Source organism: Aspergillus vadensis (assembly GCF_003184925.1).
Source record: "Aspergillus vadensis CBS 113365 unplaced genomic scaffold BO88scaffold_21, whole genome shotgun sequence".
Taxonomy (NCBI): Eukaryota; Fungi; Ascomycota; class Eurotiomycetes; order Eurotiales; family Aspergillaceae; genus Aspergillus; species Aspergillus vadensis.
Window position 1 is genome coordinate 656739 of NW_020292059.1, and position 26559 is coordinate 683297.

At 49.2% G+C, this 26559-nt stretch overlaps 7 protein-coding genes across 7 annotated transcripts; 4 read left to right on the forward strand and 3 right to left on the reverse strand.

Moving 5' to 3' along the window:
- Positions 1-414: 414 nt before the first annotated feature.
- On the reverse strand, positions 415-3330 carry hmt1 (putative vacuolar ABC heavy metal transporter (Hmt1); the record flags this gene model as incomplete). The annotated part of the gene is made up of 3 exons (XM_025703340.1): positions 415-1708; positions 1769-2877; positions 2974-3330. 3 exons carry the CDS (start codon positions 3328-3330, stop codon positions 415-417), a joined length of 2760 nt encoding a protein of 919 aa, XP_025560274.1.
- Positions 3331-4131: 801 nt separating this feature from the next.
- Positions 4132-4495, forward strand: BO88DRAFT_119988 (uncharacterized protein). Its single transcript, XM_025701335.1, has one exon. The coding sequence runs from the start codon at positions 4244-4246 to the stop codon at positions 4424-4426; it is 183 nt and encodes a 60-aa protein (XP_025560275.1). The 5' UTR covers positions 4132-4243; the 3' UTR covers positions 4427-4495.
- Positions 4496-7574: 3079 nt separating this feature from the next.
- BO88DRAFT_490012 (WD repeat protein) lies at positions 7575-12454 on the forward strand. Its single transcript, XM_025712744.1, has 2 exons — positions 7575-8003; positions 8318-12454. The coding sequence occupies exons 1-2, from the start codon at positions 7774-7776 to the stop codon at positions 12147-12149; spliced, it is 4062 nt and encodes a 1353-aa protein (XP_025560276.1). The 5' UTR covers positions 7575-7773; the 3' UTR covers positions 12150-12454.
- Positions 12425-14650, reverse strand: BO88DRAFT_406953 (uncharacterized protein). Its single transcript, XM_025707292.1, has 2 exons — positions 13688-14650; positions 12425-13634 (listed from the first exon to the last, which is right to left on the reverse strand). Exons 1-2 carry the CDS (start codon positions 14597-14599, stop codon positions 12813-12815), a joined length of 1734 nt encoding a protein of 577 aa, XP_025560277.1. The 5' UTR covers positions 14600-14650; the 3' UTR covers positions 12425-12812.
- A 276-nt stretch (positions 14651-14926) lies between these two features.
- Positions 14927-16751, forward strand: BO88DRAFT_346252 (splicing factor cactin; the record flags this gene model as incomplete). The annotated part of the gene is made up of 3 exons (XM_025703332.1): positions 14927-15430; positions 15493-15960; positions 16011-16751. 3 exons carry the CDS (start codon positions 14927-14929, stop codon positions 16749-16751), a joined length of 1713 nt encoding a protein of 570 aa, XP_025560278.1.
- A 1602-nt stretch (positions 16752-18353) lies between these two features.
- On the forward strand, positions 18354-20090 carry BO88DRAFT_120078 (forkhead box transcription factor). The gene is made up of 2 exons (XM_025701336.1): positions 18354-19283; positions 19371-20090. The coding sequence occupies exons 1-2, from the start codon at positions 18492-18494 to the stop codon at positions 19971-19973; spliced, it is 1395 nt and encodes a 464-aa protein (XP_025560279.1). The 5' UTR covers positions 18354-18491; the 3' UTR covers positions 19974-20090.
- Positions 20091-20450: 360 nt separating this feature from the next.
- On the reverse strand, positions 20451-21255 carry BO88DRAFT_120122 (uncharacterized protein). The gene has a single exon (XM_025701337.1). It carries the CDS (start codon positions 21021-21023, stop codon positions 20496-20498), a length of 528 nt encoding a protein of 175 aa, XP_025560280.1. The 5' UTR covers positions 21024-21255; the 3' UTR covers positions 20451-20495.
- Positions 21256-26559: the final 5304 nt, after the last annotated feature.

The window sequence follows — 26559 nt, forward strand, 5'->3', positions numbered from 1 at the left end:
ATGTAAATAGGTTCTATTATACTACGAGGTTCGACGAAGATACACAAAAGAATCTTATGGAATTAAATACTAAAAGATGCTATCGATCAGTATCGTAGATGTCGTGTGTCAAATGCAACTAGTCTAAAAAATTTTATTCACGGTTCCAACCATTTTGTACGTCCCTTACCGAAAAAGAAAAAGGGGGCGAGGTTGATGTTCGATATAAAATGACAAGTGAACAATGTGTCATGTAGTCGTGAGTGGCTTGAAATGCAATTGCCCCTAAGGGAGCATTTACAAGGGGGAGATAGTCCCGGGCGATTCTGTTAAACCCAATAAGATGCTATATCTCCCACCCCGTCATTCACAAACGTTCAACGCGGATGCAGAGGCGTCTCCGTCTGGAGTTGGCTAGCTATGCCTACCGAGTGCTCACCGAGCTGTCTCCTGCCCTTTGCGGCCATCGTCACCGGGCTTGTCGGCCGGCTTCCGGTCCTCGTCGGACTGACTGGAGCTATCATCGGCGGCACCCGATGTAGATGCGCTACGCAAGCGTTGAGCGCGATCTTGAAGTACTTGGGCTTCCGCGGCGGCTCTCTGGGCACGAATCTGTTTACGCCACATGCTGGCATACCGGCCTTTCATTGCCAGCAATTGATCGTGAGTGCCACTTTCGGCCACTCGGCCTTCATGCAAGACTACTATCCTGTCCGCCGTAGTAATGGTACTCAGTCGATGAGCAATGACAAGCATCGTCCGCCCACGGGAAAGGCTTGACAGCGCGCCCTGAATGTGCTCCTCGGTTTCTGTGTCCAGCGCAGCAGTCGCTTCATCCAGAAGAATAATTCGCGGGTTCTTGAGGATGGTCCGAGCAATGGCAACCCGCTGCTTCTCTCCGCCGCTGAGTCGGAGACCGCGCTCACCGACTTTAGTATTATATCCATCGGGGAAGGACATGATCTTGTCGTGGATGCTGGCAGCACGGCAAGCTTCATAGACCTCCTCATCCGTCGCGTCCTGATTGGCATACTTCAAGTTGTACATCAATGTCTCGTTGAAGAGCACCGTGTCCTGTGGCACAACTCCGATGTGCTTTCGGAGCGAATCGATTTTGATACTTTCCACGTCGTGCCCATCTACACGGATACGACCCCTCGTCGCGTTATAGAACCGAAAGAGTAGACGGAAAACAGTAGATTTTCCTCCGCCTGACTCACCCACCAGAGCTGTGGTTGTCCCGGGCTCGCAGCGGAACGTCAGCCCATTCAAGGCTGGTTTCCGGGTGTCATATGAGAACTCGACATTTTCGAACATGATATCGCCCTTGCATACTGGCAGGGGCCTGGCGCTGGGTCGATCGACCACGGTGGGCTGTTCCCTGAACAATTCCAACAGCCGCTCTGAGTTGATCATGGCTGACTGGATGGAACGGTAAAAGGTGCCAAAGAAGTTCAAGGGCCCTTGCAATTGGGCCATGTATGTGAGGAGTGAAACAAACTGACCAACATCCCGCTGTCCTAACGATACCTGATAAGCCGCGATAAAGCATGCAATCAGCAAACCTAGCATGAAAACGGTGTTCTGCGATGTATTCAGCAGATTGAGGGAGAAGAGAACGTGGTATTCGGCCTTCTGGAAGTCAGACACAGCATTCCTGTATCTGCCAAATTCATAATCCTCCGCATTGAAGTATTTCACGGTTTCATAGGAGACCATAGAATCGTTCCTAGCCATACTATAAGCTTTGCACAAAATTAAGTGTTAACCGGTAATATCGAGTACTTACTTAACGGCGTCTTCTTGCCGGGACTTGTTGACCATCTCTCTGCGGATTTCCGCTCGCCATTGTGCCATCCGCACGGTGACGTAGAGGTAGCAGAAAGTGACGATAGTCACCACGAGCGCATAATAAGCGTCTAGGAAGACAAGGAAGAAGACGATCGCAACGCAGAGGTCAACCAACATAGGGACGACCTGAAAGGTGACTTGTTCGAGGAATGTATTGATCGAACTACCTTTGCTCAGGGCAGATAGCACCTCACCCGTCTTTTTCCCAAGGTGGAAATCGAGACTCAGACCATGTACGTGCTCGAAAGCCGCAGTTGAGAGCTCCATGTAGGAGTACTGGCTCACAGGTATCCAAAGATTAGACCGCAAAGAACCGATGAGACCCTGGTTGCCCTGCAACCACCGGTAGAGAATGTAGAGGCAAATGTTGAACCACGGAACTCGAAACTCGCCGTCTTGTTTGGAGAGCATGTTGGTGATAACACCTGCCTGGTATGGAACCAGCACATTGACGATCCGTTGCAGTACAATTAGCAAGAAGCAGATGACCACTACTATCTGCAACCGACGAGATTTTGATGGCCATAGGTATGGGAAGAATAGTGAGTAACCGCTAAGATACTCCCACCAACTAGTCGACGGAACAGTAGTCGGGCGAACCCACGGGTCGGCGGGCTTGGAAGCCTGCGCGTGACCATTCGTTGAGCCGTAGGCATTCCCATTTTCTGCGTGGTGGCCGTTAAGTAATCCCGTGGTCTCATTGACCCCATTGACGTGACCGTGAGCCCTTTTGGAGTTGAAGTTGAGCGTATTGAACATGTAGGACATGACCATAGCCATGAGGAACAGTACCCGGACACAGTTCAGGACTACCTCCGCTAACTCCCACGGCGTTATGCCTTGTCTCAGACGACCACCAACAGGGTTCCCAACCACAGGTTCGCGGTGTACGTCGGAATAGATGGAGAGGGAGGTGCCTAGGATACCCAATTCAATCGGAATCGCCACTAGCCATGGAATGAATTGAGCGAAGGTTGGAGAGGGGTTTGTATCCAACAAAGAGACGAGTATGATCGCGTAGTCGAAGAATGAGCCCACGACATAGATCTAGTATCATTAGCAACTACGTCCCTCCCGTTTTTTTGAGATTCCAAGCTTGGCTTGGAATCAGAACTAAAAGCTGAGGCAAGGCAGAGGACTTACCACCACTGATTGGCCACACCACCAGTGTTCCGATCTTGCAATCATCACATGGGCCACATTAAGGGCACCATCAGCGGCGATTGTCAGCAGTACGCCGACAGACAACCACTTAAACAACAGTTTTGTGCGTTCTGAGAACTTTTGCGGTGCCTTGATCACGGTCATTGTACTCCGGGACCGTTTGGGAAGTGGTCGCCCACCGGGGCCGGTATGTACGGCATTGGCGTTCTTGTTCGCATTTCTAGCCGTAACAATGGAGCTCGCAATGAAGGAGGCGACAAATATGAGGAGCAGAATAATGGGCGATGCGATGCGCAAATACGCCACCGTATCGCGAGTTGCGTGTTGGTAACCCATGATGTGCAGTCCTCCCAATTGGCCGATATAGAATCAGAAGACCATTTAAGGTATTTCCATGACCTAGCGACCACCTTCCTCTTCTAGATTGACGCCGAAGGCCGCAAGATGCGACAGGTCCACACTCGTGAGATGACGGGGATATATTGAAATAGGATGGTAGGAGGCGAAAGCTGCTCCGAAGTTTTTGGCGATCGAAGGAGCCAAAAGTTGTAATGGACTGGGGGTGGATCGACAAACACGTGGGAAGAGTAGCCTCTTCTTCAATCTTCTATTAAGCTTAGGAATGGGGGAGAAATGTCTCTCTCTTAACCAAAAACGACAGGCGGAATAAGAAAAGAGGGAAAAAGAAAATAAAAATGTCTCGTAGAAAAGAAAAGGGCAATGGAAGAGTAGGGGGAGAAAATAAAAAAAGTTTTGTTCAATAAGTACAGGAGAAGAATACAGATAGGCTAATCCCGAAACTATAAAAGAGGAGTGAAATGAAACAAGATCCGGGAAAGACTTGCACCAGGGAAGATGATATCAAGCAGGGAAAACAAAGAAGCCCCAGCAGGGAGGGGGGAGGCCAGCGGAAGAGAGGGAAGGAGGAGGGAAAGACGGAAGAAAGAAAAGAGCAGGTAGGGAAAGACAGGAAGAGAAGATAGCAAGAGGCAACACGCGAGAGGAAAGGATCGTTGGAGGATACAAATAGTAACTGGACGGTCGAGGAAGAATGACGGTGTGGATGCGAAAGCAGCAGTCGAGAACCCAGACTAGCCGGACCCAAAGCTACTCCAAGCTTGGTTGGCTTCGGAAGGCGAAAAATGGGAATCGGATCCAGCTGAACCAGAGTAGGGGGATCAAATCAAATCAAAATAAAAAATCAATTTATTATTTAGTTTATATGAAGAAGAAGAAGGATTGTAATTAAATGATTTATTTAAATCATAGGAACGGTCAGTCGCTCTTCTTTGCTTTCCTTCTCTCTTTCAACGGTCGGTTTGCTTTGCTTTGCTTTTTTTTTTATTCCATTTATTCCATTTTATCTCATTTTCTTTATTTTTTGGGGGTGAAATTCTTCGAGGATGATCAGATGCAAAATCGAAGGTGTTGATTATATGCCTCTTGCTTTTTCTTTTTCGTCATTTTCGTCCTTTTTCTTTTTATTTTTCCCTCTTCCCCCCATATTCCTTTGCATGCTGTTCCTCCCCACCATTGCTTAAATGTTACGTGTCGAGGAGCAAGGTGTGGCTAAAACAGCCCAAAGTAGACAAAAAAAATCAAAAATTTAACGGGGTGTTTAATTTTTGTCTTTTTCTCAAAAGGCGGAGAAAAGGACGGTGTGCTAGAATGAATGATCAAACTACAGTGTTGTACGTAGCTGTTTGTCAGTTCCAGTAGGGAAGGAAGTAAGTACCTGCTCAAGGCGCTGTTCATGGCCATTTTCTCGGGTCGGGGTGGATTTGACCAAATGATTCGTGCCCAATGGGAACAGGGGTTGGAATGAAGGTTCGAGACTTGAGGGAAAGGAGGACAATTCGGCCGCCGACGGTCACGAACCCTCAAGAAGCATTTAGGAAAGAATGGAAGCCTGAGTAAATGACTGACTTACTACTCTGTTGAGTACTCGCAGCTATACTAACTGTGGGGTACAAGAAACCAACTCCTGGGGCTTGACCATAAGATTCGAGCGAGACATACCTATTGCATACATACATGATCATACTGCTACTTACACACAGCTTCTACTACCACTGCGTACTGCGATAAAGTTACTATGTACATACTACCACCAGCTACAGGTAGATACCCGGTACAGTAGCTGCAAGCCAACCTGTGAGTGGAAGGGTAGAGATCGTTGTGTAACCCTCGATAGAAGAGAAAGAAGAAAAAGAGATTGACGATCTTTTCAGGGCTCAGATGTAAACACTTACTGTAAACTAAAGTGAAAAATAATACAAAGAGAAAAGGCCAACAGGAGGGGGAAAAACTCAGGGCGTAAGGATAGTGTGGTCGTGACAGATCTCGATGGAGGAGGGCGAGGCGCAGATCGATGCGAGAGGTAACCCGCAGCGGACGAATGATGGAAGGCCTGGCCTGCAACAGCAAATAGCCGTCCGGGGATTCCCTGGAAAGCTGTTTGCTGGGATGCCTGAGCAGCTCCTTGAATGGCTGCTGCTGGCCTGCTGAGACTGCGAGATGTTGAGAGACAGAAGGACACATCACTCCTGCTGGCCCCTTCCCACGATCTTACCGGTCCCCCTTGGTTACTTAGATATATGAACATGGATCATTTTTGATTGATCGAGTCCTTCAAAATCATGCAGGAGGGATGATCTTTGGGTGCCGTAGGTGGGTGACAGCTTCAGGGACAGTATTCAAAAGGAAATGTGGTCCGGTCGCTTTCTCCATGGTGGGCGAGAATTTCATCCTATTTACCCTGAAAGGTAAAGTATACAGCAGTGACTAGAAGTGATGGTAGGATCTTGCACCTTGGACCGTTTGATTTGGAGAACAGGGCGGAGAATTTCTTGCTTCAAGGGCAAGGCAACGCAACACCATGATCATGGTGTCCGTTATTATCACCCGACCAAAAAAAAGTTCCCCCCCTCTCCGCTGTATGACCCAGCAGTCGGTCGCTACAATGCGGGGAGGGCTGGAACCGATCATGTTCTTCAAGTTGAGGATGCATCGCCATTGCCATTTCGACGAGTCATTCCTGGTACTAGTCTTTTAGCTTGTCCCACCCAGCAAGTCCCGAGTGTCCGGATGATCTAAAACCGCGCCTGGAATGTACGGCCCTGGATGCGCCTCTCCCCTCCACCCTCCCTTTAAGTAAAAAAAATCTAAGACATGACATGACTACCACTGCCTATCGGTTTCATGAGGCTTGAGTAACTTATTTCTGTTGTTGCATGGTAGAGCTTCCGATAGGTCGACACTGCGAAATAAGCACGTTGCTGGGGGTTGGTCAAATAACCCTCGACAGCTCTAGCTGTAGTAGCCTCTCCTTCCCTTTCTCCTCTCCCTCTCCCTCTCCCTCTCCAAGTACTGTCAACAGGTGCCAGAAGCTAACCCAACTTTGTGAGTTAGCAGTAAGCGTCATGGAGCCGATCGAACCCATCCACCGTTGGATTCACACACCGCCTTGAAACCTGCATGCAGGTCGGATTTCCTCCAGCCTTTCCTAATCTGCACCCGTCCATCCTTCCGTTCATCCAGAACAGTTCTCCGAAACCAACCATTCAATTGCTCTCTACCCATGGTAACCACTTGATTAGCGTCAACGCGTCGATAGATAGCTGAATGTTTGTCTGAACGGGCCCCATGCTGTACTTTTGACACTCCCCTACATGGAGGGGAGGGGCTAGACAAGTCTACTTTTGACTTTGTGAGTTATCAGCTGAACAGACCGAATTTATATATTTGTTTTTCTTATCCTACGTTCGTTGCCCTTCTTTCCTGGAATTCGCTGCTTGTCAATGACTCTGCTCATGGACCTCGCATCTCACTTTCTGATTCTGGGGGAAGGATGGACGAAATTAGGAACCATGATGGAGAGGATACGGCACGCTAAACCCACTCAGGAGCTGCACATCACGGGGTGTTGCCACGCTGGGGTGGGTTACCTAATAACCCACTAGCGGCGTACTCACTAGCTCCGAAACCGGACTAGACTCGATCGGGGAGGAAAGGCCCGGATGGGAAACTGAGGTTCAAGCGGGATTATGGATCGGGTGTCAAAAGTAAAGGCGGCAAATGGCACTATTTACCGTCAATCATGTTGACTTATGGTTATACTACTCATGAACATGATATTACAAAGATAATTAGTATGATGGAAGAAAGCTTACGCTGTAGCAGAACTACATTCAGTACTAATAGTTCTCTGAATCAGGAGAGCTTTGATCAATTGAAGTAGTATGTATTAGTAACAACTGACCAAGGTAACTCTCGTAGCTATGATGATGTTTTCACCAAATATATATCACTATATTGTTAGTGGTAACTATCTTCAATCAAGTTCATGTCCATCCCATTAGTGGTGTAATTAAATTTCAACTTTACTACTAGTAGTATAATTTCCACTGCATAGTTTACTTGCATAGTGCAGGCTGCCTGAAATCATCTCCACTCATTCTTCTTCCGTGAGGGAATTGGAGCTGGTGGTAAGTCACCAGTTCAACCTCATCACAACACAAACCACTACTACCGAACTTCAGCCCATCCACATCCTCACCTCACCCAAACTCCGCCTCCCCCTTTCCTTTCTTTTCTTTTTTTTTACTTTTCCCCACCACCACCACCTCCTTCTTCTCCTTTCAGTAACTATCACAGTTTTGTACTTGTCATCGGAATCCATTCGTTTACCAGGATGGAGCCCCGATCTCATTCGGGTTAACGTGTTCTGTGGCTGAGTGATCTCTTGACACACACACACACACCTCTAGGCTGGCAATCATGTCCGACTTCTCACGATTGCCCGCCCGAGGCAGCTCCTCACCAGCACCTCCGCCTCCCCCACCACCAGCTCCCGTGCAACAGAGTCACAAATATTCCAACCGCGCGGCCAGTGCTCTGGCAAGATTCGCCCAGCCCTTCTTCTCAGGGTCTCGACCTCCTAGCCCGCACACGGCGGGAAGTCGTGCAGATTTGTCTGCTGGTCCCCGTTCAACAAGGTCCAAGTCATTGTATAGCTCACCTTTGCTCCTCTTCCCCCTCCCCCCTTCCCCCTCCCTCTCTCCCCTCCCTTAGCACACCTACATAAATTACTCTTTATTAGCTACCCACTTTGTTTTCCTTACTACTAGCTGACCCCCCCCTATCCGCTTTGTCCCTTGCTTCTTTATTTGGCTCCCCTCCAGTTTCATCCGATTCGCCGCCTTTTCACGCGCTTTCTATGCTAGATCATGCACCACTTTCTTCTTGCGAGAACCTTTGCAGACAAAATACTGGGAGGGAAAAATAAGAAGAAAAGAAATTGATCTGTTAACATTATCACTAGACCTGGAGCATCCCAAACTGTTACGCATAAGACTGGTATCCCTATTGCCGCTCTAGATATCTCCCCGCAGCGGACACATGCAGTCATTGGCGGAAAGGAGATTCTGAAGACCATTCGCGTTTCGCCTGATCATTCTTCCGAGGAATTCAATCTTCGCAATGCTATCATCAGTTATTCATCCACCCACCATGGTGGGAGTGGACTCTCCGCCCGGCATAAAGACCAGCTGACTGTGAGAGATGTCAAGTGGTCACATGGTGAGTATGACCAGATTATTGCCACGGCGGTGGCCAATGGCCGCATCGTGGTGTATGATCTGCGCCGAACTGGCTTGGAATGCTGCCGATTCCAGGGCCACAGCCGCCAGGTCCATCGGTTAGCCTTCAACCCGCACCATGCGTCATGGCTTCTATCGGGGAGTCAGGATTCTTCCATCCGAATGTGGGACTTGCGGACAGCTTCTGCGGAACGTGGCGTCTTGGTGTGTGGGAGTTTGGATCTGTTCCACGGTAACAGTGATGCCGTCCGGGATATCAGGTGGTCGCCAACCGACGGGGTCATGTTCGCAACTGCAACAGACAGCGGTGCGATACAACTGTGGGACTGCCGCAAGTCAAGTGCTCCGTTAATGCGGATTACTGCCCATGACCGCCCGTGCTTCTCGGTAGACTGGCATCCTGATGGGAGGCACATCGTCAGCGGTGGTACAGATAGACAGGTGAAAGTCTGGGATTTTTCTTCCTCTGCCGAACGCCGACAGAAGCCAACCTTCCAATTTCGGACCCCTCAGGCAGTTCTCAACGTCCGATGGCGTCCTCCTTCGTGGGCTAGGGAACCGGAGGGCTCTGGTGATTGGCAGTCATCCCAAGTAGTGACATCTTACGACAAGGAGGATCCGCGAGTTCATCTTTGGGATCTTCGCAGGCCACACATACCGTTCCGCGAATTCGATCGGTATGATGCTCATGCTACTGACTTGCTCTGGCATTCCAAGGACCTGTTATGGACAGTAGGTGAAGCTGGGGCCTTCACCCAAACTGATATACGATACGCTCCCCAGGTTATCAACCAACGCCCGACATGCTCGGTGGCTTGGAGTCCGAGCGGTGAAGTCCTAGCCTTCGCCCAGAAACGCCCCCAACGTAGTACTCTAGGTCTCAGCACCACTGAGTTCGTGGGCCCTCAGCATGAAGAGAACAACAGTGGTGAGGTTTTGAGTCAAAGCCCTGCAGAAGATGTTCTCGATGAGACTTCGTTTGCTTCTATCCGCCATCGGCATAGCAAGTCGAGTAGTGTTCGGCCGTCTAAATCCTTAGGCAGTACCCCGCCTGGTGTGGGGGAACTTATTCCTATTCTCCCATTAGAGAAGGTTTTGTCAAAGATGAACCCCCCCGAGGCACGCCAGATTGGAGCAGTTGGAAGCATTCCGGGCGCTACGATGGATCGAGATACCTTTCAATACTTGGCATCCAATTACTCTTCTCTGCTCGATGGTGCTGATGCTGTTCGCATGGATAAGTTATCGTCCATGCTCGAATCACTAGACCACAATGCACAGTGCTCGGAGGACGTTTCTCTGCTCAAATTAGCGCAGACTTGGCGCATTATCAAATTTGCTGTCGTCCAAGAGCTCGAGACCAGAGCTCGAGAACAGCGTCGCAACTTAGACAAAGGGCCTCGCACCATGAAGAAAAAATCATCCAAGGAGGGTCCTGTTTCTGAGAAACCACGGGTGGTTGAAGATGCGAGACAGGACAAATTGAAAACCCGGATGTTCAAGGGTGTGGTGGAAAACGAAACGTTAAAGCTTCCGCTGACAGACTCAGAAAGCGCGTCAAATATGACGACGCCTCTCGCGCAGCCATTGCCTGACTCCCCTCTTGGGTCTTTGGACAGCTCGACTTCGCATATGACGTCTTTGAATGACAACACGGAAATGAAGCCTCTTCCACCGTCGGTTCTCAGCTCTAACCAGGGCACCATGACTTCGAATGATTGGTCATCGATGTCAGATATTGATCCACAGCCAGTCCACCAATTACAGCATCGTCAATCTGATGCTAGTGAAGACGCCCCTATCCCACTTGACAGTCTGCCCTCCGAGCCAGGACCTGCTCCGGTGCTTCAAGATAACGGGGAAGACCAAAGATCCGCACCTCGAGCCATCTCTGGCAGAGCAGATTGGCATTTGGGCGCTTCAAAGGGGACTTCTGAGGTAGACGAATACGACCAGAAACTGGAGGACAAGAAGGCAGCTATTCGCGACTATAGGACCTTTCCCAAGAAAGTTCTCTCATTAGAATCTCCAATGGTGCCTATTAAACCGCCTGGTTTTCACCGGCATGAATCCTCGGAGAGCTTCCCCATGTTCTCAGCCTCAACAGAGAGCTCCCATCCGTCCAAATCAATGGCCACCTCGTTATCCTCAGCAGCGAGACTGTATGAGGCTCGCGAGGACGAAGATGTTGACCAGGAAGCGGCCACTGCAGAGCCTAGTAACAGCTATACTGAAGTCAAGGAGTCAGTCCCAAGGGCTATCTCTGTAATTGACAAAGCAACTCAGGGTTGTGAGACATTAGAAAGTATTCCTGATTCAGAGCATATACACCTCGAGCGACCGTCTAGTCCCCCTACTCTTCTGAAAGAGAGTCGGCCTCTGGATGCTCCTGGTCAAGAAGATGAAGATCCAGTACAGACCGACTTGACAGCCACTGGAGTAACCAGTGAGTTGATTGGCGTGACTGTCCCTGTCAGCCCTGACGTGACAACGAACAAGCCGTGGAGCGTCGAGATGCTTTTCAAAGAAGCAATTCGACACTACCATAGTGGGAACCATGTGGACATTCAGTCTGCCGCACACTTACTGCAGAAACTACGGATTCTTTTCAAGGATTGCGAAAAGATTCTTCCCGACGAGGAGGCAGAGTACATATTCAGAGCCTACAACGAGCAGTTGGTGCGCCAGTCAATGTACATCGAAGCGGCCGAGCTTCGACTTTTATGTGTCCCGTCTTACCCAGCAGTCTACGAATATGCCCAGGGGGACACTTTCATGAACGTGTTTTGTTTCACATGCAAACGTCCTTACGAAAACCCAAAGACCGATAATACGCGTTGTCATCGCTGTAACACTCCTCAGGAGCCATGCGCTATCTGCATGAGCCTTGACCCGCCACCTGAGTGGGTTGCAGAGCTCTCGAATGCGTCCGCCCACTCAACTCCAGAGCTGACCTCCGAGGTCGCATCACACGCACTTTCATCATCACATTCTTCACTGAAAACCGAACCCATTCCCCAGAGTGAATTACAGCGTCTCGACACTCTTCTCTCCGATCCATCGCAGCGCCCTCGACCCAAAGGATCCACTCTCTGGACCTGGTGCCAAGGCTGCGGCCACGGAGGTCACTTGGCTTGCATAAGCACATGGTTAAACGATATCTCCATCAGCGAAGGTGGTTGCGCTACTCCAGGATGCATGCATGATTGCGGCCCTGGCCCGCGTCGCGAACATAACCGCTCCGTCCTGCTAGAAGAATCAAAGAGGCGTGACACTGCCGGCCGAAAAGCCGGTGTAGGCTTTATCAAACGAGACACATGGACGAAAGGAGAAAGTAGAGCCGTCGAGAAAGTTCGCGGCATGCTAGGCGTTGGTGCATCAGCCGGGAGCGCTTCCACAACAGCTACCACCGCAACAAGTGGTGGGCCTAGCGGGGCATCCACTAGCACAATGTCACCCAAGAAGGTGCGATTGATAACGCCCAGTGAACAGGGTCAGCCGCGTCGAAGTGGTCCGCGAACTAGTCTTGGAGGCATGAGTGGGCTTAGCGGCTAAGTCAAGGCACGCACCTTTGGGTTCTCCCTATCTAGGTGTATTTATTGCAAGGGATCCGGACTATTTTTTTTTCTTTTCTTCTCTTTATTTTGGTTCAGCCTGCTATTTTGCGCTTTTGCAGATACCCGATCGTTGTCGGTTCTGGCGTCTCCGGGTGAAGTCTAGATTGCGCGGCGCCCTTGGTATGTCCGATAGCGCGTGGTTGATGATGTGGTGGTTTGTGTATGTGTGTGTGTGTGTGTGTGTGCTACTTGGAATCAATGTGACATACTAGATGCTGTTTCAATACGACAATGAAATTTCCTCCACCTTTTTGTCCATCTCAGCTATCAAAAAGACTATTAGGAAAAACCTACATACAGCGAGCGCTTCTCTGTCTCCTTTTCCCATCCACAACATGTACAGAAAGTAGGCAATATGTCCAGAAATCATCTCCTATATCCATCATTCGGGTCACAATATGTAACATCGACCAACCCGCTCCTCTTCTCTCCAAGATCGATCGATCGATCGATCGATCAACTTGGTATATACAGTCATCATCGCCCTGAAAGCAATCGAATTCTATTCAAGAACCTCCTTGGAACTGTTGTCTGAAGAGACAACCACCAGCATATCCGCCCTCAGGTAAGAAATAGTTCGAGCGCAAAAAAAGCTTAGAGCTTAGAACTTCCGCTTCTTCTTAGCAGGTGCCTTACTCTTCGCTTCAAGCTGTCTCTTCAGCTCTTCACGCTTCCTGTCCGCTTTCTCCTCTTCCGTTTCCTCTTTTTCCGGCTCCGCGGCTTGATCGTCCAGAGCCGGTGCAGGAGAGGGAGGTCCTGAGGACTGCGTTGCGGTAGCTGCTGGCGACGACGTGGGTAGAGTTTCTCGCTTTCGGCCGCCTATCACCCCCAGACCGTGGGACTTGGCCTGCGGTTTGCTCGATGATTCGGCTTCTGGTGGTGGCGATGATGGTGGGGAGGCTTGCCTTGCTTTGCCCTTGCCGCCTATGACGCCGAGCCCGCGGGGTTTTGTCTGAGGTTTACTGGATGATTCGGGTATCGGTGATGATGGCGGGGAGGCTTGTTTTTCGGCTTTCTTGCCACCTATCATTCCTATGCCACGGGGTTTTGTTTGACGGTTTGAGGGCGGCGGTGAGGGTGATGGAGAGGGATGATTGTCGCTGTTGTCGTCGTCTGTCTCGGAGGCTGTTTGGTCGCTATCTGCTTGGGGTACGGGGGCCTTGCGAGTTGGTACCACCTCGTCGACATCTGCTGATGCTGGTGATGTCTGGGGGGATTCTGGTTGCGTTGGTTGCTTTCCGTTGCCTCCGATTGTTGCAAGGCCTCTGGAAGTGAGTGGTGGTGCTCGAGGCCTCGCTGTACTTGGCCCCCCATTTCGATCTTCAAGGTCGTCTTCGCTTTCTGTTGCTGTTCCCTCATCTGGCTCGGAAGGGGGAGTTTGGTGAATTGGCTGAGGTCTGAGTCTCGGAGGCGTCTCTTGTCGCTGAAATGCACTTGTGAATAAACGGCAATGCATTATGTGGGAGAGGTACATACCTCAAATTCATCATCGTCATCGTCATCGTCAAAATCATCTTCAGTCTCCAAACCTCCGTCCGTAGTGTCCATATTCGTCGAGTCCTCTGGAGTCCTGGCATCTACGTCTTCGGTGTTATTGTTAGCTGTGGACATCTTTCTCCACCATCCTTCTGACGGCGCCGTTAGATCCTCGAGTAGCAGAAGATTATCATCAATATTGGAATCTTCTGTTTCTTCCACAATGGAGGATGCAAATCCAGTCTCAGCTGTTATCGCGTTGTTCTCATCGAGCCAGGATTCCTCATCGAAAGGCCTTGCTCCAGTGATATACTTGGCAGCCTGTGATTGCGCTGAACCTTTGTGGCTGGCCCTGAGTCCGGGGATACTAGGGAAGATAGTGCTGAGATCAAACCCGACGGCTTCAAGCTTATCGAATAGCTTCGACAGCAGCCAATCTTTCTTCTTAACCACTTCGATTAGATCCCGCTGGCGTAACTCCAAATAAGCCTCAGACTTGATCAGCGGAATAAGCAGCTGAGTAGTTGAAAAGCGCTGTTTCTCCCTAGCCATATAGAAATTCCATTTCAAAGGCTCAAGTGGGGCCGGTAGGCTTGTTGTGGTGATCAGGTGTAGAGTATCATTCTCCCGTCCACGCCTTAGCACCGTGCTGGTTCCTGGATCATTGCGTAGGGCCTCCCCTAGTTTCTCCAAAAGAATATTGAACTGATCTATGTCTTGGCTGGGGTCAATTGTCGCATCATCTTCAACAGCTCTTCCCAGAATATGCTGGCGGTTAGGACGCTCGGACCAAATATACGTGAGATCGGTCAGGTACAACTCATATCCATCTCTGAAAAGGGTGTATCTATAAAGGAGAAGTGGCGCAGGCGCACGGTTTGATATGTGCAATTTCTCCCACCTCGCAGACATCTCTCGAGTGTCGCTTGCGGGTGTTTTGATGGGTGGTTCCAGAGTAGTTAGATGGAAAGGTGTGGGAAGCTCCTCCAAGGCTCCCTCCCGCGGTGGATCACATGGAGCCGCTCGGGGCACGTGGCTATTAGGGAAACTTTGCCGGTCGCTATACCTCCCATTCTTGGCGCGCGACCACCCGTTTCTCCAGAAAGCTTGGAGGAAACTATGTCAGACCTCACGATTCTGGGTCTCTTCGCATCCATCTTTGAGATAGTTCACAATTAATTTTCTGTTATTCACCGATACCTTTGTGCCTTCCGGAAAGCATATTGAAAACGCGCCAAAATGTCATATCGAATGCCCGATCGCACGGGTTCGAAGCGAAGTCGGTCTCGATCGCCCTCCTCTCGCCATTCCCAGAAAGCCCCGCGCAGATATGACGAAACGGATCGGTATCGCGATAGGAGGGATGGAGATGAGCGGTCGTCACAAAACCGACCTCGGAACATGAGGGATCAGGTCCGTCTCAACCAGCTTCAGGAAGACGAGCAAGTGCGTGAATGGGTGGCGCAAGAGGACATTTTCGTTCTCAAGCAGGCGAAAAAGAAGGCAGAGATCAGAGTGAAGGAAGGCCGAGCAAAGCCGATTGACTGGCTCACTGTCACATTACGGGTGATCGATCCAACGAGGAATCCCCTTGACGATGAGATTGCGGACTCGGAGCTCGATGTAGTAGATCCGGATGGTGTGTTTGAGGGACTATCCCAGGACCAGCTACTCGACTTGGAAAAGGATATCGAAACCTTCTTGAGTCTTGAGAAGAACTCGCAGAATAGGGATTTCTGGAAGGTAGGGTTCTTGTGTTAAGCATGCAATTCGGGCTACAGGCTGATTTACTTTCCTTATTGCAGACCATGAAAGTGATTTGTCGAGACCGTCAAAAGACCACCGCCCCCGAAGGACGTGCGCTTAGCTCTGTGGCCGCGGATATAAACAGATTATTGAGCCCTAAGTCTTACGAACAGCTACAAACACTCGAAATACAAGTTAGGAAAAAGCTGGACTCCAACGAGCCTATCGATACCGACTACTGGGAGGAGCTTTTGCGCAGTCTTACTGTTTGGAAGGCTCGGGCGAAGCTGAAGAAGGTCTACCAAGCCGTTATAGACGAGAGAGTTCGAGGTTTGCGTAAACAGCAGTCTGAAGAAGCTGCGTCTGTGCAGGCGAAGCTGGCCCCTCTGGCGCCTATTATCCAAGCAGCCTCAGATGCGGTCGAAAGCCGAGAATATCGTGAACTCGACCCTGACCCATTGCTTCAGATCCGACCGGAAGATAAGGTTTTGGAGATAGTGGACGAAGATGCATTTCTTAACCAAGTGGTAGGCTACACTCACTACTGCCCAACGTTGCCAGGACTGACTTTTTGTAGGCCCGCGACCGACAGAAGATTTTGAAGATGGGATATGTTCCTCTCCGTCAACGGCAAGCAGAAAAGCCGTCGGTGCTTCCCATCAATCAAGCAACCACCGCTCCAATCGCCACAGCCTCGACGCGATTCTCCTCGATTCCTAACGAAGACTTCTCGCAGGCAACCAAGGCGCTCTATGAGCGAGAGTTGGCCAAGGGAGTCAGTGAAAACGAGGAGATATTTACCGGTGAGGAAGCTGTGAGCACAACTTCTCAGCCAGGATGGGCGAGCAAACACCGGCCCCGCAAACCACGCTACTTTAACCGTGTTCAAATGGGTTATGAGTGGAACAAATACAACCAGACTCATTATGACCATGATAACCCGCCCCCGAAAGTTGTGCAAGGGTACAAGTTCAATATTTTCTACCCTGATTTGATCGACAAGACAAAAGCACCGACCTACCGCATCGAACGCGAGCATGGACGAAAGCGGGGACAATCCTTTGCAGCGGCTGGGGAGGAGGATACTTGTTTGATTCGCTTTATGGCCGGTCCGCCGTACGAGGACATTGCCTTTCGGATCGTCGATAAGGAATGGGATTACAGTGCAAAGAGGGAAAGAGGGTTCAAGAGCACTTTTGATAAGGTATGTCTAAGAAACAAGCAAATCAGTCAAAAAGAGACTAACAGGATTGTAGGGAATTTTGCAGCTACACTTCCAATTCAAACGAGTAAGTACCCTCTGTCGCTCAGGTCATGACATCTGGAATATACTAACAATATTCCCCAGATTTACTACCGGAAATAATGGTTGTTGCTCGAAGGATTCGTGCTGGACCACAATGATGTACAGTGTTGTTGGATGGGATGGGACTGACGATCTTGTTAAGGTTCCACCACGCTCGGGATCCGTCGTCGGTCACCTACCGTCCCGCCTACTGCAGAGGTCAACCTTATTGGGCTGGAAACTTTAACCTCCTCCTACGACATTGGATCCTATCTCGGCCAAGCTAGGATATATCATATTGACATGAAACCAACATTATCGGACGTCGCAGATCAAAGTTTCCACATGTGCGTAGCGGGCCATGCTTATTTGAACCGCATTCCCTCATTTTATCGCCCATTGTTCCTCGCGATCTCTATCTATTCCCGTCCGTGGGACTCACCACCTTTCCCAGCTTTCCCAATGAGTAGTCTCGACATCTGGGGACTGTCGGCCTGCCGATCAAAAGGACCTAAATGCTATAAATCTTTAATTTTATTTCTAAATAGCCTGGCCTGGCTTGATTCGCATTGCCTCCACGGACGAAGGAAAGGCCGCAACCATGGTGCGGCTTTTCCTTAATGTCAAACCATGCCACCCTGCTGCATGTTCCTCTCGGGGTTTTGGCTGGTCGGGGAATCGGGAATAGGTTGGAGTATCTGCAGGAAATACTACTCTCTACTTAGTCTTCTGAATTTCTCGAGTGCTGATGGCTCTTGCTAGGAAAAGGGCCCAATGGCAAGTCCTCTGGAGTTCTGCACCCGCCCTTTGTTCAGTCGGTCGTGGTTAGCGCAATATTCGCAGGCTCTCTGCAGGTGGCCGCCATTCAGAAAGCTACCCATTCCAACCCCCGTCGGTCCAGTGTTGTAGTAGTCCACCAAAGTACCACCATGACAGCCCCCCCCCCCCTCCCCCCTGTAAGCACCAGATTAATTCTCTTTTTGGGCCCACTGAGTTTATTGGCTACAGCTGCACCGCTAGATCGCTGTTCCACAACCTGATGGCGATTCCCGCGGTAGAAACGAAGCTGCTCCGGCCAGAACCTCCCCCAGAGCACATGCTGGGGACAACAGAGAGGGCTTTCTTTTTTATTTTCCCTTTTGATTTTGTCTAGTTGTTTATATCCCTCTTAATCTTTTATCCAATTTTCTTTTTTCTTTTTTCCATTCCCTTATTTTTATTTTATTTTATTTTATTTTATTTTATTTTTCTCTTTCTTCCATTTTTCTCTTCCTGATCTTGTCATAGCCTTTTTGTTTCCGGGATATAATCCACCAGTTTTCCCGAATTTCGTTTCTTTTGCTGCTTCTGGGGTTCGTCGGGCAAATCTGCCTCCAACATATACATAGAGCCACGGTTGTTTGTCAGGGAAATGCATCGTGCTGGCTGGCTTCGTGCAGCAAGGAAGGAGGAGCAAGAAACAAAAAAAAAAGAAAAGAAAGGAAAAGAATATCTCATGAGCTGGCTTTTCTTTCGCCGCACAGCTCCCAGTGAACTATAGAGTCACCTCGTCCTGAGTGGTCACACGTCTTTTTATTTATTTTCTAGCCAGCCCCTCTTGCTTGACTTCCCCTTCTCACACAGGGCTTTCTTCACCCACCTGGCACGTTTTGTGTACCCTCGCTTCCCTCTCTTACTCTTAACCTCCTTGTATTAACCTCCAGGCGCTCCCTTGTCAGGCCAGAGCTTCTGAAACGGATTGCGACGACAAGTTTGATTCTTTGTGAGGACGACATGGATCGTTTCTACCCCCCTCATGGCTTACCCTCGGATTCAATTCCATTTGGCCGTGGGCTTGGTGAATTCACCAGACAAACAGAGACCCCTCCTAGTTCCGTCTCGGATGGCGTTCGTTTGGACCCTTCTCACCATCGTGATCCCTGTTCGGCAATCGGGAACTGGACGTGTTCCAGCTCTGCAAGCCCTGGAGAGCCGATGTTACTGTCTCCTCAGCACCAATATCCATGGAAGATGGCGCTCCCCCCATCACTTCCAGCCCCGGCCTCTCTACCGGAACGAGGATTGCCTCGTTTACTGCCATCTCATCGTCTTGAGACACCTGCCAGACCATCCTCTTTGGCGGCAGCTGGTGGCTCCAGGACAAGGCAACTTAAGCCCGGACTACGGCGCCTCGATGACAGCAAAGCACCATCAGACTGGCTACGTGAGTCAGGTTCTATCTCCTCATGCTCGCATGAGTCTACTTCTTCTTATCGCATTTCATCGGCGATGTCACGGTCAGATGCCTGTGAAACGGCTTGTCCTACAGCGAGCTTGCCACCACCGTCACCAGCAATCTCGGCGTTAACCTACCCATTGCTGAAGCTGGAAACGCCGGACTCTCCCGACAGTATTGATGATAAACCTTATTCTAAGCTTATCGAAATGGCCCTCAAGACCAATCCGGAAAAGAAGCTGTCCCTTCAAGGGATATACAACTGGTTTGAACAAAACACAGCAAAGGGGAGAGATCTCAGCTCGAAAGGCTGGCAAAATAGTGTACGGCACAACTTGTCCATGAACGCAGTGAGTCCGCCTGATCTCCACTCCCCCGATCCTTATCCTTGCTACATTAATTGTTACTGTATACTAAGACACGCTACTATACTATAGGGTTTTGAGGCAGTCCGGGAAGAACCGATACCCGGAAAGAAAGCTGTGAATTACTGGCGCCTAACTAATGAAGCCATCAAGAATGGCGTCCAATCCACCACTCGGTACCGGAAGCAGGCGAGTTACAGAAAGGCCTTGGGCTCGGATCCACCGGCGCCTCAACGCCAGCGATCCGGGGCTAAGGGAGGGAAAGCTACTAAAACTAAATCAAAGTTTCGAGGGCGGATGAGTGAGGAAGAGTTGCCCAAAGGCCGATACCATCCCCGGGTGACATCCCAACCGCGACCGACGAAGAATTTGTTCACACATTACAATACCACTGCGGGAACGTTGACCGGGATCACCATAATGTCACCCTTCCAGGTCTCCGGACTGACCCCATCGGGGACTCGCTTGTCCAGCGAGCCATTCGATTTGGGAAGCGTTGTTGGCTGCGCAGATCCCGCTCCATGTCCTCCCCTTTTTTGCGACATGGCGGGACCAGGGCCCGACTGTGTAGCGTTGGACTCTGGCTTTCTCGGCTGGGGGGCGGCTGTCCACTCATTTCCTACTGGCTTACTGGGTGGCCCTGGAATCTCCACGGATCTCCAAATGGGAGTATAGCATGAGCTCGGTGCAACAACACTAGATCGATAGAAAGATTTTTGGCTGACTTGCATATTTGGGTGTATTGTACGACTTGATTGATATAGCCCTGTCTGGCTTGGGTTTTGGGCGATGCATTGTCCCGTATCAGGATTTCGATCTTCCTCTCTTTTATTATGATTTTTTTTATTATTATCACGATTACTATCCCAGCTCGATTTAAATCGCCTTTTCTTACTCGTCTAGCTTCGGTCATTGATTTCCATGTAAACTCGTCACTGTTTTCCTCTTACTTACCCTAGGTCCAAATAACAATGTGCCATGCTTCATTGGTCCTGAACACGAATAGGCCGCTGTGGGCCTCATATCAAGAGTACGAAATGCGAAGAGATGTGGCGCTAAAATCGCTCAACCTTTTTTTTCTTTTCTTTTTCTTTCTTAATATTTATTTTTACTTCATTTCTTTCCTATTATTTTATTTCTCACTAAGACATTCCGAGCCTGATCTGGTGGGTTATGGAGAGACACGGGAGTAAGAAATTAGTGACTGGGGATGGGGGGTATGATGCTGACAACAACCGTGATGCATCCAACAGTATGAACACCTATAAAGCGAAGGCACGCATAGAGGGAACTGGTCGAGAAGCATGAGACATGAGAACGACTTGGATCAACCGGATCCCGGCAAGAAATGGTCGCTATTTCTGTATGGCTCGTTCGACTAGCTGCCGACTCAGATTTCATGTCAATGTCGGAGCAGTACGAATCACGAGCTGTTTGTTGGGCTTCAAAGACAAATGAGACAAGAGAGAAAAAGTCTGGTAGCTCATCTGCATGCCCTGCATGCAGGCAGCATCTCCGGCGTATCTTCGTTCTTCCACCCTTCCACCCTTCCACCCGCCTTTCTTTCGGGTCCAGTACTTTTTCGCCGAAATTTCTTTTCTTTTTGTGTTGATCGATTTGCCCGTTTTCCCTCAATTTAATCGGGGATGGGTGCCCAAGGGATCTACTAGTTTGCAGGCCCATCGACTCTTCCCATTTCCAAATCTCCAGCTGCCCCTCCTTCATCTTCCCCCTCCCCACGGACTAAATGCGACTAAACTCTTCCGTTCCTTGTCACTTGCTTAGCGACCACCACCCCATCTCCTCCCTCTCCGCTCGCTACCAACGACTCATAATTGCGTACAGGACTATCATCCAAAGAATTTGCCGCGCCTAGACGCTCTTATTCGATGGAAGAGTGAGCCGTCCTTTGCTGCCAATCAGGAATCGTGACGCGGCAGGTCTGCAGTGGTCTTGTCCTTCAATCTCTCGTGATTGATCTTCGTCCCTTACCCACGCGCTCAATTTCCGATTTAATTGGACAGTAGTAGGATATCAGCATCAGCTCTTGTAAGTGGCACGATACACACCTGATTAGTAGTACCTGACAGGCAGCACCCTAGCTTCTGTTGCTGCACCTATTTTTCTTCCATCTTTGAAGAAAACAAAAAAAAAATTTTCGAACTGCTTATGCCCTCCATCTGTCTACTATTATCGCCAACGGTAAAGGTACAGAGTATCTGTTTCAACGCCAGCGGATCTTACGCATTGCAGGCGCTCTAGTAGCATAGCTACTGACTTAGCTTCACATCTAGTGCGCAACTTCCGCATATACACCCCCGCCGTCAGTCTCCATATTACGGAACGGGTAGCCAACGAGCAAGATAGGAATGGGTTGAAACAATAAGCAAGACTAAGGATCCGGGCCACCGAGTATCCGCTCAATGAGACACAGCAGTCTCCCAAAGAACCAGTGTTGCCAAGCATACTGGCGTGTAATGGTCGTCTGCAGGATGGAAATGACGGGGCCTACGAGGTTACGAAGACACTAGAGTAGCATGCCTGCTCAGCTACAACTAGTCGCTGCATGACAGTCGCAGATGTGGAGCCTTTGCGAGGATATCGATGAGGGTGAAATCTCACCCTGCGCCTCAACGAGAAGGTACCTAGCATGACAACGCCCGCCAGTGATGCAGGCTTGGTGTCATGTCCCACTCTAGCAGATGCATGAGCTTCTTCCTGCAGATGGTGGAAGTCTCATCCCAGTGGCAGGACTCTTCTGAAGGTCAAACCAACGTCACTGACAATGATCCGTTGTGACCGGGCTATCTGGTCGGTGGTCACTCTCCAAGTATGTGGAGCGCTCAGAGCTCAGCTCAGGAGTCAACTGCTACCTAGCTATTAGGACACACATCGACTTTCTCCCCATCCCACATACATCGGGCTGCGCTACGCTACCTTTTACTCGCTTGGGAGTAGCGCCCCTCTGCGATATACCCCGAGGAACGCCGGGACTAGATCATTGCGGTCCTCTGACTGGCAAGGTTCTCCCTGGTCTTTCCTTCCTTTTTAGACCCCTCTTGTCTTGGTTTGCTTTTTTGCTTCTTCTCCCTTGTCTTGGTTTCCCGTCTTTTTCTTCATTACCGGCGTGGTGCACCTTCCTTCCCCTTTAGTTACCCTTCACATCAGTGGGTATCCAAGGCGGCTATTAAACTTTGAACTTGTGCACCCGACTTTGGTAACGCGGTGCAACTGCGCGCAAAAAGTTCCTTCTGGCCCCATAGCCCCCCTTCAATCTTGGTTTTCCCCTTTTAGTTTACGTTAATGTGACTTTTGACTTTCGAAAAACGGGCCGCGCCGAATGTTTAAGGCTAATCGGCAACAGTTCGGTGCCCACCGCATGGACGGTCGGATGGAATGCATCCGCAAGTGAGCACTATGCTTAAGCACGCTTGGGCCATGTAAGGGAAATGTCAACTGGCACGTTGACAAGTAGATAACCCAAGGCGCTGGGTTGAAGTCTAGAGCCGTGTCAGACCGGGGGGGCCGATATACGATTATTATGACTGACTGCCTCTGCATATTTGCTCTCACATGGCCTTCTCATCACCAACATGGCTGCCGAGATGCAAGAAATATATTCACTCAGAGGCGGCTAGCGAGAAATCGGCCGAAGGATCAATGAGATTGTCCCCGTGGTGGGAAGAACTAGTGCCAGTTTGTGTCTTCCAAGAGAGCCACGAATTCCTCACATCCCTGATGTTATCCGCAAGTTGAATCAGCAGTTGGACGCCACAGAAGATACCCCCTCTCACAGGAACCCACTCGCCTTTCCGAGTGTTCGCGATTTCTTGCCGCCCTCTTCGCCAATCGGTCGTTTGGCCAATCGCAGCAGTCGTGACCTTCCAAAGGCCACAATGCGATTCAAGTCCTTTATAGTTGTATAGGTATAACACTTGTGCTAAATTGAGGATTTGACACAGCGTGATCCAATCATCCTGAACAAGCAAGATACAGGATGATAATTAAATTCGATCGAGTCAGATGTAAGTAGTTGCCTTCTTTGCCTCCTCGGTTCGATATCAGACATTGCCAGGATGTATCCTGTATCTCGCATGGAGTGTGGCACCTCCCATCCCTGTGCCTTTTATTTGACCGGTCCATAACGGTATGATGCCAGCCAATCCCTCCGGATCCGAATAGTTTATATTATGCTACTTGGTACTTTAGCGTCGTGATAGACCACGATAGCATCCCTTCATTATTTTAGGGTTACTTGACCACGAGACTATATCTAATTCAAGACCGTCACAGCAGCGGCTAAGGCTGGTGTCACCCTCAGCACATGCCAGATGAGCCAAGCGACTGGGCCAAAGAAGCTCGCTGGGCGTGTCGCTGTATGTATCTGCCGGGCCAGGCTGGCTTGGGTAGAATTTTAATACACAAATCATATGTCCTTAGGTTAATACCATCGTCTCACTATGAGAAATGGATTGCAATTCGGACTTCCCACGGATCTGGTTCTCTCACCAATACCTTCTCTTCCTTTCTTTGGTCATTGCCCTTGCACCCCGCTTCGGCGAAGGGCAAGTACATCATCTTTCATCCTCTCGTTAACAGGGCGCTCAGCGATTCTCCATCGGAAAGCTGAAAGGAATTTTTCAAGCCACTTCCTATACCCCCCATCTTACGCCCCTCTCTTACCGTCTGAGAGGGCACAGGATACGGAATAGTACATGGAATGGCATGGATGAGCCAGGGAGAAAAGGGGGCAGATGGAGCCATCCTCTGCGTCACATGTGACATTTCTCCCTCTTGTCCCTTTCGCATAATCCGGAACCTCAAAATAAAAAAATAAAAAAAGAGCACTAACGCAGGGTGAGAGCAGTCAGTTGAAGTTGGTCTGACTGTTGGGTTGTTGTTGTTGTTTTGCTGCTCTGCTGCTGCTACCACTCGATTGGAGCTCAACGAACCAAGAATTCAACACAGCTAGCTGAACGATCTTCCCTGTCAAACAACATCAAGAGTGTCAAGCACTCCTTACTAAATTTATTACTTGCTAGCCGACTCCGCCACGATTTCAGCGCCAAGTTAATGCCCATCTGCTTACCGCATCTCGTTTCACTGACAGAAGGGCCCAAACAGTACCACCACAGCAAAAAAATCAGCAGCAGCAGCAGTAGCCGCAGGGTGGATAATTTTCATGTCGGATGATCAACCGACCCCCGAACGACCGATGGCTAACGCGCCTGTCAGACTGTCATTTATGTCAGTCAGCTGCATGCCATCTGCAGGCGAACAGGGGTCCAGGATTATTTCAATAGTGGCCAGGCGAAGGTGTGCGAATCTGTCATCATGGTGTATATTTCTTGGATTAATTCTTTTGCCGCCAGAATTCTTTGTCGGGGCAAGAGGAGGTGTTGGAACAATCATTGACCCGTTCTTGATAATTGCTAATTAGGTGCTTACGGTCACTCGCTACTACCTCTTCACACACAATGGAGACAAAGACAGCCCGAGTAACCCGAAGGATAGAGACCATGGGTAAGTAGGGATATCAATAGATACGAGGAGACCACCGACTAGGGGGGTGGTAAACCTACTACCAAATAATAGTAATAATCCCATTATATATGTTACTCCGATGATCCCTCATCCTCTCGGTCCGAGTTACTCACCTTGTCTTAGGTATGTACTACTTACCCACTTACCACGAATTGACCTACTACTTGTATGTAGTATGCTGTGCTGTGCTGGATAATGCCCAGGCATGGCAACTGTATGCAGGGCAGTCAAATCACTCTGCGTTAACTTATCTTACCGCCGGCTTAGAATTAACTATGTCTGCAACTCTGCCAACCTGCCACCTAACAGAATCAACCGAAACTGCTGTGTCAAATCCAAAGAAATATGCTCAGGTATCACAAACACCAAGCCATTCGGTCATACCCTCTACCCATTTCTTTTTTTCCTTCCCACTCATCCTGAACCAGGTGCCCGGAGTCTTGACAACCCCGGGTAGTAGTAGTAGTGGTAGTACTTAGTATTGCGGCTTTTTTCTTTTCTTATCATAGTGTTTGCTTTCTTTCCCCCCTCACTCAAGGTACCTACCTTTATCCTTCCTATCAAGGGCGTAGTGTCCGAAGTCGGACGCGTGATGAAGCACGATAGATACGTAAATAAGTAGTTAGGTACTTATGTCTTCACCTGAATATACTATATTTCAGGATACCATCATGTCCACCATCACCACTAGTACTACCACACACGTACCTGACTTTAAAGAGAGATATACATATATAATAACCTTAAAATTAAACCTCCCACCGATCACCCAATTGATTAACTGCGTACTTTTAAAACACACGTGCCGAGTGGTTTCACAGCACAACTTACACAACTTACCTAGTACACTTAGTATATTTATTTTTCCGACTCCGAGGAGATATGCCACCGGTTCCGCTTTCGGTTGGTTGTGCAGAGAATGGACTTTAACTACAACTATTTACACAAACACACTTCTGTAGGTAGTAGTTCGCTTCGATCGATCGATTTATCTATCTACTGTATCTTGGTTGGTGGCTCGGTTTGTGGGTTGGTTGATTGATTGATTGATTTTGGATGTTAGGTGCTTGGATTGGATAGACTTGTACTACTTATTTTATGTCGCTGCAGGTGGTAGTAGTAGTAGTAGTAGTAGTAGTAGTAGTAGTAGTAGTAGTAGTAGTAGTAGTTTATCTAGGCGTTCAGGGGAAATGGAATTATAGTTTTAGTTTGTAGTTTATGGTACCCGGGGATTTCGGTGTAGTTAGCCATGGCAGTGTATGTATGCATTAGATATATACGGATTGGGATGATTCACCTAACTTTCCTGGTTATAAGAGCAGATGTGAAAGAGGTGGATATGAAGATTTGCCTCATAGTCTACGGAAATCGACGATTGCATACGTTTCTGGCAAGTCTACGGTGTGGTATGATGCGAAGAACAGAATCCACATTCAACTCCAGCATATCGAAGCGGCGAACGGGAAGAACGAAATAAGGATGGGACAGGTCAAGGAGGGTGAAAAAAATGGAAATCTCATTTCATGAATAGAAGAATTCATTCATTGGGAACCACGACCCGTACATATTACCCCGTCGTGATCAATTTTTTAGCTGCGCCGTTCTTGTTCATTGAAGAGTGAAAGAACCCTAGACCGAGCCAAATTTTTATAGAAATTTTTCCATATTCGCTCCTCTAATCACAAAAAAACATCATTTATTGATATTTATGATGCAT